The sequence below is a fragment of the Aulonocara stuartgranti genome (genome assembly GCF_965226115.1).
Source record: "Aulonocara stuartgranti genome assembly, chromosome: 23".
Classification (NCBI taxonomy): Eukaryota; Metazoa; Chordata; class Actinopteri; order Cichliformes; family Cichlidae; genus Aulonocara; species Aulonocara stuartgranti.
This window is the reverse complement of record NC_138958.1, coordinates 28,284,686-28,295,589: the sequence shown is the minus strand read 5'-3', so window position 1 is coordinate 28,295,589 and position 10,904 is coordinate 28,284,686. Positions and strand designations below refer to the sequence as shown.

Below are 10,904 nucleotides of genomic sequence, written 5' to 3'. Positions count from 1 at the left end.
TATGCATTTGTTTTCATATCATATATCTTCAAAAAACAAAACAAAGTTGTTAAAATTGCAGAAAACGTGTAATTTCCCAGCCAACAAGAAAATAAATAAGATTAGCAGCCATGGTTACATGACATTAAAAATGGGGGAGGGGCAAAGTAGTCTTCAAAACATTATTAATACCTGGAAGCTTCAATTTTAATAATTTTTTTTCATTTTATTTTTGCTAAATGTTAAGCTACCGGAAATGCGTCACACTATTCCTAAATACATCCGGGCCACAACCCCGCCGCTCAGTGAGCGTAAACAAAGCAAAAAAGGAAAAGAAAAATCAACAAAAACAGCGATTTATTCGCTTTAAACGACTGAAGCGAATAAAACAAAGTTACCAGCTGCATAATATTAAACGGGTTATGGATACAGGAGGAGCAACGGTGAGAGATATGCACACATAATGCATGAACAGTCAACATAACGGTCATATTTAAATGGATGGCGTGATTTGCTCCTAATTGTACCTGTGGGGGCAGAAAGCTCGTTTTCTGGTTCACTTTAAAGGCTGTTTTCGTGTAATCTTTCTCTGAATTCTAATAAGAGCGAAAACGATGATAATAAAGAGCAGACGGTGTTTGTAACCTGCCTGTTTTCTGTGTAGACGCGGAGGGTGAGGGAGCTGCCGCCTCTCCCACAGGTGAGTAAATCAAACCTCATCTGAGCTAACAGCTCTGTAGCTCCTCTGTAATAACTTTTAATAAAAATCAACAAGAACCTGTTGATTTGTCACGTGGTGGCTGGTTTTTATTCATTTTATTTACTTTATGTTATTTACACATTTATTTATCCAGACGTTTTCGGTCTTAAATTATAAAAAAAAAGTTATTGATAGAGAAAATATTGAATTAGTAGCTTATTAGAGAAATATTAAAGTGATCCACACTTGGTTTTACATTTCCTTTAATAATAATAAGTTTTATTTCTGTAGCACCTCGCAAAATGTACTAAAATCATTAAGACATTAGAGACATACAGTCCTGTGCAAAAGTGTTGCGCCACCCTTCATTTTTTTTCTTTTGTGCTCTTAAGCAACAACTTATTCAATGAAACAGGAGAAAGTCGAGTAAAAGCACCCAGAGATCTGATAAACTCCTCACACAGACTTGAACAATCAGACTTGGTGAATTTAAAGCCTGTTTTTAAGGGATTTGGTTTTTATTTCTGAAAAATCTTAGTGATTTCCTTTTCGGTTTACGTCAGATGAAGTACTTCCTGGATGTTTTTACTCACCGACACACTCATAAATACACACTGCCGCTCCAAGACACTGAAAAAGGGGCTTGACCTGTGCTCGGAGTAATCCTCAGTCCTGGCAGATGTACTAACACAGATTTAGCCGAGAATAAAACAGTCAGGATGTCATGAGTCACTTAACTCCTGTCTCGCTAGTTTCTTGGGGGAGAAATGGCTAGAAAGACGCCGGTAAGATGCTTGCTTCGGTTGTTTTATCCGACTCTGGGTTATAACTGAAAGTTCTTGAACTTTTTACGTTAAAATCTTAACTTTTTCATTGGTTATGCAAGTGCTGGTGGCTTAGATAATCTCTTATAATGGGCTTATCCTGTTTTGTAAGAGCAGCCATATCACTTTCAGGCAGTTTGTGTCTAAATTTCGAAATTACGTTTCTTTGGTTCTTGTGTTCTTGTTACCGAAGGAGTGATAGTTATTAGATATGTTTAAGATGCGTTTGATGGCACCAAAAAGCTTTCCAGTCAGATTTTCTCAGACTCTGGTGTGTCTAGTAGCAGTGTATACCCAAGGGTCAGTTTTAGGGTCTTGTTCTTGCAGGATTTCAAATAAAAAGGTCATAAAAAGTGTTTAGTTTTGTTTCTAGATTTACTAGAATGTGTTCATAACTTGTGTTGTTCCGTTGGTATGGACAGAAATTCAGAAAATATAACTCTAGGTCTTATTTCCCAATTATTTTTACATAGGTTTCTTTTTTGGTGTGACTGATTTGGGAATGAAAAAACTGCATTTAATGTGTTAAACTTCAACCCAAATCTATAAAAGAAGGAATAAAAATGTTCTTTAGAGGGGTTTTTATGAGTGAACAAAGGGAGAAATCTGACTTCTGTGTTTCACTGTGTTTCTCCAGAGAGGCCAGCGATCTCTTCCCACAATGTCGAGGTGGGTAAACATCTTCATTTCAAGCAGCTACTGTGGTGTAATGCTAAAGGGGACCTATGAAGCTTTTTTGCCATGCAGATGCAAGAGGGGTGTGTGTGTGTGTCTCAATGATCCAGGAGCATCCCGGTGACAGTCTTTGTGTTTTCCCGCACGACATCACAAGGCAAAAGTAGCAACTAAGTAAATTGGAGATAAGTGAATAAGAGGAACAATGGACAGGAAACTTTCCAATCCGATTGAATTTATATATAGTCAGTCCTTAAACAGTGAGTGGAAAAGCACAAGATCTGAACTCTGATCAACTTTCAACACTGATGAGGCAGCAATAGATTGCCATCATATTAAAGAAGCATGTAACAAAATACAAATGAAATAATAATAATAATGATAATAATACCTACTGAATTAGAGGTCACAATAAGTCAGCCAGACTTCAGACTGCTCTGTATCTTCATTTTTTTCTACCTGGGTCTGTACGACATCAGAGAAAGGGGCTATCAGTCATATGGTCATCCCAGACTCAAAAGCCTCACACACCTGTCAATTCTAATATAGTTATGGTGGGGAGGAGCTAAAACGGCTGCTTTTAGACAGGGGATGAACTGAAGGGCTGCACCAAAGCCCAGGATAAGATAAATGAGGATGATTTTGGACTCTGATTCATGCAAAGTGACTCTAGTAGAGTCCAAGAATAAAAAACTGAAGCAGTAAATGAGCAAACGAAGTCCACTTTAAACAGCAAAACTAAACTTTTCTTCTCTCTTTTCTTTGTTCTTGCGACCTGTGCACATGTGAAGTCAAGACACAGGTGGGTAAAAATATTTCTAATAAACAAGTTGCATTTCGTCTCAAACTCATTTTTTATGTGACTTAGCTTTATTTATTTATCCCTTCATGTGCACAGAAGATGTTCCAGCACCAAAGCACAAGAAGAAGAGAGCGAAAAAGGAGACAAATGGGGTGGACGATACAGACGGTAAGAAACAGCTTTGTGTTCTCATATTTGATGCTTCATGAACATGAATTTAAAGGTTTGAAGGGCTTCTTTAATATAACCTTTTCATGCACCTCACTGTATCTTCACCGCTCACACCATGAGCATATTTCTCATTGTCATCCAAATTATCTTCAATTTGCCGTCATGAGCCCAAAGAAAGCTTTGAACTGTTGAGCAGTGTAAAACTCGTTATACAGTGGGGCAAAAAAGTATTTAGTCAGCCACCGGTTGTGCAAGTTCCCCCACTTAAAATGATGACAGAGGTCAGTAATTTGCACCAGAGGTACACTTCAAATGTGAGAGACAGAATGTGAAAAAAAAATCCATGAATTCACATGGTAGGATTTGTAAAGAATTTATTCGTAAATCAGGGTGGAAAATAAGTATTTGGTCACCTCAAACATGGAAAATCTCTGGCTCTCACAGACCTGTAACGTCTTCTGTAAGAAGCTTTTCTGTCCCCCACTTGTTACCTGTATGAATGGCACCTGTTTGAACTCATCATCTGTATAAAAGACACCTGTCCACAGCCTCAAACAGTCAGACTCCAAACGCCGCCATGGCCAAGACCAAAGAGCTTTCGAAGGACACCAGGAAAAGTATTGTAGACCTGCACCAGACTGGGAAGAGTGAATCTACAATAGGCAAGCAGCTTGGTGTGAAAAAATCAACTGTGGGAGCAATCATCAGAAAATGGAAGACATACAAGACCACTGATAATCTCCCTCGATCTGGGGCTCCACGCAAGATCTCATCCCGTGGGGTCAAAATGATCATGAGAACGGTGAGCAAAGATCCCAGAACCACACGGGGGGACCTGGTGAATGACCTGCAGAGAGCTGGGACCAAAGTAACAAAGGTCACCATCAGTAACACACTACAACGGCAGGGAATCAAATCCCGCAGTGCCAGACGTGTTCCGCTGCTGAAGCCAGTGCATGTCCAGGCCCGTCTGAAGTTTGCCAGAGAGCACATGGATGATACAGCAGAGGATTGGGAGAATGTCATGTGGTCAGATGAAACCAAAGTAGAACTTTTTGGTATAAACTCAACTCGTCGTGTTTGGAGGCAGAAGAATACTGAGTTGCATCCCAAGAACACCATACCTACTGTGAAGCATGGGGGTGGAAACATCATGCTATGGCGCTGTTTTTCTGCCAAGGGGACAGGACGACTGATCCGTGTTAAGGACAGAATGAATGGGGCCATGTATCGTGAGATTTTGAGCCAAAACCTCCTTCCATCAGTGAGAACTTTGAAGATGAAACGAGGCTGGGTCTTCCAACATGACAATGATCCAAAACACACCGCCCGGGCAACAAAGGAGTGGCTCCGTAAGAAGCATTTGAAAGTCCTGGAGTGGCCTAGCCAGTCTCCAGACCTCAACCCCATAGAAAATCTGTGGCGGGAGTTGAAAGTCCGTGTTGCTCGGCGACAGCCCCAAAACATCACTGCTCTCGAGAAGATCTGCATGGAGGAATGGGCCAAAATACCAGCTACTGTGTGTGCAAACCTGGTAAAGACCTATAGTAAACGTTTGACCTCTGTTATTGCCAACAAAGGTTATGTTACAAAGTATTGAGTTGTATTTTTGTTATTGACCAAATACTTATTTTCCACCCTGATTTACGAATAAATTCTTTACAAATCCTACCATGTGGATTCATGGATTTTTTTTTCACATTCTGTCTCTCACAGTTGAAGTGTACCTCTGGTGCAAATTACTGACCTCTGTCATCATTTTAGGTGGGGGAACTTGCACAATCAGTGGCTGACTAAATACTTTTTTGCCCCACTGTATATGGCTTGCTCATGAAAGCCTGCACATATATAACAGCATTTATGTTCACTAAAGTCCTAAAAAACAAATTGTTACCATTAAAATTCTTCCATAACTCTGGAGAATAATTTTAAGTAAAGGATAACAACATAAAACCACAAAGAAGGAGAGTAGACTTTTCAAATTTGTCCTAAAATTTCTGTATAAAAATTTCAATTTCCTCATTTGCCTCCACCCACTGTTTAAAATAAAGCTGTAGCTTCTTGTGCCACCTTCAGATCAGGGGATGGAGATGGGAGGCATGGGCAGCCGCAGGGCTTCTGGAATCGGGGATCATCTGACCCTTGAAGCCACAGTCGAGGCCCCGCCACAGAGGAGGAGGAAGAAGAAGAAAACTGCCACTATAGGTGAATTCAAGAATTCTGTCTCTGCTAGTTGTTGCTGCTTTATATTGCAAGGTAGGGACCCTGTAATAATACAGAGAGACCTCCAACAATCAGACAACGTCCTAAGAGCAAGCGACGGTGGAAGGAAAAACCTCCTTTTAACAGGAACAAACCTCCAGCAACCGTGTGCCGCCACCAGTTGGGGGTGAGGGGAGAAAGACTCTTTAATAATAACTTCAGCTAGCTCCATATTTTTAACTATAGACTCTACTGGAGTGGCTTTGCATGATTCACAGCTCAAAGTAATCCTTATGGAGCTTATTGTGAATCTTGCATCAGCCCCCTCAGTTCATCATCTACCTGAAACAAGCTACTTTAGCTCTTCCCACTTCAAACCAGCTTTCTTATGATTGTCTGCCTCTCACAAACGGCAGGTGGGTGGAGCTTCTGCGACTCTATGACAGACTGCAGAGCCAAATTTAGAAAAAAGTGTCTGAATGTGAGCAGTTAGAGCAATCTGAGGACTGAACTTTTGGCTGAAACTGAAACTTTGCCCATGTTGTGAATCCTGGATTTCAGGTCTTGAGGACGACCACGCCGACCTGGTGAACGGAGACACCGCGGACCAGACCACAGATGGAGAAGAAGTGGTCAGGAAACCCCGAAAGAAAAAGTAAGAATTTATTATTTTAATACAGGTGCACTAATTGTAAATTTCTGGCTTGATATCCACATTTAAAGAAATCATTTGGCTGACAGTTGATTTTTATAATGTTGCTGTTCTTGTTTATTCCCCTTTATTGACTCTGAGACACACAAGTGTTCACAATAAATTAATAACTGAGCTGATGTAAACCATCATTGAAGGAGAACAAATTCAAACGTACGCTGGGCCTCGATATGGCAACAGCACCGCCTACAACTGCAAAGCTCTCCAGCGAGTAGTGCGGTGCTCTGAACGGATAATTGGAGGTGAGCTTCCCTCCCTCCAAGACATCTACAGGAAGCGCTGCCTGAGGAAAGCGGGGAGGATCATCAAGGACTCCAGTCACCCCAGCCATAAACTGTTCAGACTGCTTCCATCAGGAAGGAGGTTCTGCAGCATCCGGTCCCGTACCAGCAGACTGAGAGACAGCTTCTTCCACCAGGCCATCAGACTGCTGAACACTTCATAGACACCTCAGCTTCACTACTGGAACTTTAACATTATGCACTCCATACTGTACAGTAACGCCACTGTTTTGCACATGTCTCACTCTGTATATTTTTATATATTTTATTTATTGTTGACTCTATTTAATTTGTAAAATATGTGTACACACACACACACACACACACACACACGTAGAAAAATATTTAGTATACACATCCAGAAATGCATATACTATTATATATTGTACATATATTTATTAGTTTCAGATGTAGCCATTCTTGTATTTTGCTTGTTTACATTATTGTATTTTGCACAACTCTGTTGCTTGTGAAGCTCGAACACAAGAATTTCACTCACATGTGCTGTACCAATGTACCTGCACATGTGATGTGACAATAAAAGTGATTTGATTTGATTTGATATTTGCAAGTTACTATCTTTAATGTTGTGACCTGAGAATAGTCTGGCTTTTTAGTTTTAATTTTTTTTTTTTAACTTGCCATACACTCTTCAGGAAGTCCAAAGTTGTCGAGACGCAGCTTCCCGATGAGCTGGACATACCGGAGGATGACATCATCGCCGACACCCCTCCTCCATTGCCGCAGCATTCCCTGTTTGCCGCCCCACAGGGTCAGAGCCAGCCGGTCGGGAAGGTGTTTGTGGAGAGAAATAGTGAGTGACAGAAGAAGAAGAAGACGATATTGATGATGAGGCTGTTTGTTTAACTTTTTTTATGTGTTTGCATGCAGAGCGTTTCCAGGCTGCTGAACGCTCCGATTGGAGGAAGACCAGCGACCCGATGGACAACATGGCAGACTTCCAGCACATGCAGCCACTGTGGACCACCAGAGATGTTTCCATCAGAGTGCATGGAGGCTTCAGGTAACAGCAAAGTGTCTCCTGTATGACTATAAAAATCCCGAGTCCGTCCTCCCGTCCCAGTGTTCCTCCTCTCCTCTGTTCATGCTCCAGGGTGTTCGGTCTATACTGTCAGGGCTTCCTGGCCGGCTACGCCGTGTGGAACGTGGTGATGGTGTACATGCTAGCTGGGCAGCACCTCACCTCCCTGTCCAACCTGCTTGAGCAGTACCAAAGCGTGGCGTATCCCTCCCAGTCTCTGCTCTACATGCTGCTGGCCATCAGTACAGTGGCAGCCTTCGACAGGTAAAGCTGCACATTGGAAATCCATCATGGTTTGCCACGTTGCAAACAAAAACACATCACACCTTCTGGCAAATTAGAATCACCAAATAGCCAAACCCTACTGTGCGAGGAAAATGGACACAAAGAGAACACACGCAGGCACGGTATTTGCAAGAAAAACTTTGGTATTTGTGAGAAAAACTTGTTATACATTTATATTTACAAGAAACAAGATATGAGCTTGCAAAACAATTTTTTATTTTTGATATTTGCAAACCAAAAAATCGGTGTTTGTATATTTTCCAGAATGTTAATATTCATAAAAAAAGTTTGATATTTGTGCACAAAAATGTTAAATTTTTTTAATATTTGCAAACGAAAAATGTGATTGGCTAGCAAAATTTTATAATTTTTATATTTGCTGACAAATGTGGTATTTTCGATCAAAATGTTGCTATTTGCAAACAAAAAAAATTGCTTTTTAAAAACATATATTTGTAAACAAAACATTTTGGATTTAACAGTTGCAAACAAAAAACAGGTTTATTGTATCCGGTTGTTCAGTGATGACGCGACGAATCCTACTTCCGGGTCTAAAGTAGTCTGCGTTTAATATGGCTTTTGTGTTGTTAACATGTTTAATGTTTTGTATTTTCTTCTATTTGATCTCAAAAAGCTCCTAAAACAGTCAGTGATCACTGTTGACCTCCCTCGGCTTTTATTACCACTAATCATTTATTTAAGCTCAGTTTTTAAAACCTTAGGATGTAACTACAGCCCAGCCCATGCAGCAGTATATGAATGACTAACCTCGTATTGTGGATGGATTATCTCAGTTGTTCTCCTGGCTGAAGTTTGGTCCTTTTACAGCATCCTGCCATGCGATTACATTTGTTCCTGACCACCGAGAACACTCACGTTAACTTTTATCGAGTGGAAAAAAAGTTAGCTTGTTTATATTATGCTAACATAGCTGTGTCGCTAGCGGTCACGTAGCACATCATTATATACCAGTTAGCCCAACTTCAGTAACCCTACAAACGTCACTGCTGTTTAGTTTTCTGTCTTCATTTATGTTGGAAGTGATAGCAGAGCTGTACGTTTTAATTTGTTTCCAAAACCCTGCAGTCAGGACATGCTATATTGTATTTAGATAGAAGCTAGCGAGCTAACTCCCTGCTAACTTCTAACTCCGTTAAATGTCATAAATTCCGTTTTCATGGATGCCTGGATGTTAAACTCAATTGTTACACTTGGTAGAGCAGAACGCTGATTATTTTATTAAAGATGAAAGACTTTAGACAGTTTTTCAACTCTCAGTAATGCCATAGTGATCGTTTGATATATGGACCTGCAGCGGGGTTTAGACCCAGACACGGCTAGTGACGTCAGACTGAACAACCGGATTATAAATACTTTTGTATTTGCAAATAAAACGTCACTATTTTGCAGTCAAAACTTTCAGATTTTTATGTTTGCAAACAAAAATTTTGTATTTGCAAACAAAAAGTGTTATTTGTTTATTTTGCGAATAACGCTTTCTTATTTACAAACAAAACTTTTGATAGGAGCAGGTGTCTTAAGTAAATCTGCAACATCATATAAGTGGTGGTGCAGTTCAAACTGTACCCAGTTAAAAAGAACGTGTTGAAACTTTGACCTCAGGTGAGGGGCTATAGAGCTGGGGTGGGACAGGGATCTCACTTTATAAATCTTGTAATTAAAAGTGTGAAGTGAATGAATACTGCATCCATTTACGCTATGAATTAGATGTTTGTGTTTTCTACAAATGAAACTCTCCTCAGGGTGAATCTGGCCAAAGGCCCCGTGGCTCTGCGGGAGTTCATCACGCTGGATCCGGTGGCTCTCGCCTCGTTCTGTGAGTCCTCCTTCCTTCTCTGTCTGTGCTTCAGAAACACATCATCGTGGGCTCTGTTTGGGATTCAGTTGACACGCTTTGCTTTTTGCACACAGTGTATTTCTCAGCGCTCGTCCTCTCTCTGAGCCAGCAAATGACCAGCGATCGGATCAACCTCTATTCCAACAACACGGCACTACTGTGAGCTTGCTGGAATAATCTGATATTCCGATATCATTAAAAAGTCTGGTTTTGATACAGAGACTGACCTGATTCTGCTTTAGGCCTACAGGGTTGGAGCACCAAATTCTCCACCCATGGGTGACTGTCAACCTGGTGGTGGCCCTGCTGGTGGGCCTGGCCTGGATTTTAATCGCCATCAGACCTGAGACCGACTACACGGAGGGTGAGAGAGAGCAGTGTGGGTTGAGCATTTCTGCTTAAAAAAGGAAAAGCCAACTTAAAACATTTATTTTTGTTTTCTTATCCTTCCTCCTCAGGTTACCTAATGGCCATGGAGATTGAGCCTCCAAAGCTAGAGGACAAATCAGAAATGACCGCCTGAGAGAATTAAGAAATTACTGTACAGCTTTTTTTGTCATTTTGCACATATTTTTGCATTTTGTCGTGAATGTTGTTTAAGTTATTTTTGTACGTTTGAAATATGTTTATTTCTTTTTAAATACAGAGATTTAAAGAATAGTTTTTTCTCTCTTTTGTTTACAGTTGTTTCTCTACATGAAACCCATGAAAGAAAGCATTCACTGCATTCACTACACTGTTTTTCTGCTTGCCCAGGCTACTGAAGCACACTGAATGAGCTATGAAGAAATTTTAATTGAATTGAATTGATTTACATGGTCTACAGCAGCGGTCCCCAACCTTTTTTGCGCCACGGACCAGTTTATGCCCGACAATATTTTCACGGACCGGCCTTTAAGGTGTCGCGGATAAATACGACAAAATAAAACCAGTACCGGTACCAAATAAAACAAGATTTATTCATAACACACGTGAAAAGACCCAGGAAAACCGAGTTAATGATAAAAACGATAACAAAATAACACTGAAAACCAATAAAAACCCTGAAAACCATACATTTCACACCTGAGCCTCAACTCTCGCGGCCCGGTACCAAACGACTCACCGGGGGTTGGGGACCGCTGGTCTAACTGCAAAAGAATTGTAACATATCAAAAGTAAAAGTACTTATCATGCCAAGGAGTAGTTAATGGTGTTACTGCGCTGCACTGAAAGCTAATGAAATTAACCTGGAAGTGGAAATTCAGGCCAGTTGAAGTGCATTAACCAAAGGATGGCATAGCTGAGGTATAAACACAGAGATGAGTCAAAGAAAAAAAAATCATCTGAGATCCTAAAAGGCTTCTAGAAAAGCTGAAGAGCAGCTGTGATGG

At 40.6% G+C, this 10,904-nt stretch overlaps 1 protein-coding gene across 1 annotated transcript; it reads left to right on the top strand.

Moving 5' to 3' along the window:
• The first annotated feature begins 216 nt into the window (after positions 1–216).
• LOC309700624 (transmembrane protein 237A-like) lies at positions 217–10,191 on the top strand. The gene is made up of 14 exons (XM_082524304.1): positions 217–422; positions 644–679; positions 2,141–2,172; positions 2,970–2,980; positions 3,077–3,148; positions 5,228–5,356; positions 5,915–6,008; positions 7,003–7,160; positions 7,238–7,370; positions 7,461–7,652; positions 9,437–9,510; positions 9,606–9,690; positions 9,774–9,895; positions 9,990–10,191. Exons 1-14 carry the CDS (start codon positions 219–221, stop codon positions 10,052–10,054), a joined length of 1,407 nt encoding a protein of 468 aa, XP_082380430.1. The 5' UTR covers positions 217–218; the 3' UTR covers positions 10,055–10,191.
• The last annotated feature ends 713 nt before the right edge of the window (positions 10,192–10,904 follow it).

Excerpts from the sequence above, each read along its gene's own strand:
- LOC309700624 (XM_082524304.1), top strand. The coding sequence starts at position 219 with ATGTTAAGCTACCGGAAATGCGTCACACTATTCCTAAATACATCCGGG. Across the intron at positions 3,149-5,227 it reads TGGGGTGGACGATACAGACG|ATCAGGGGATGGAGATGGGA; the intron begins GTAAGAAACAGC and ends TGCCACCTTCAG. Across the intron at positions 7,371-7,460 it reads AGAGTGCATGGAGGCTTCAG|GGTGTTCGGTCTATACTGTC; the intron begins GTAACAGCAAAG and ends TTCATGCTCCAG.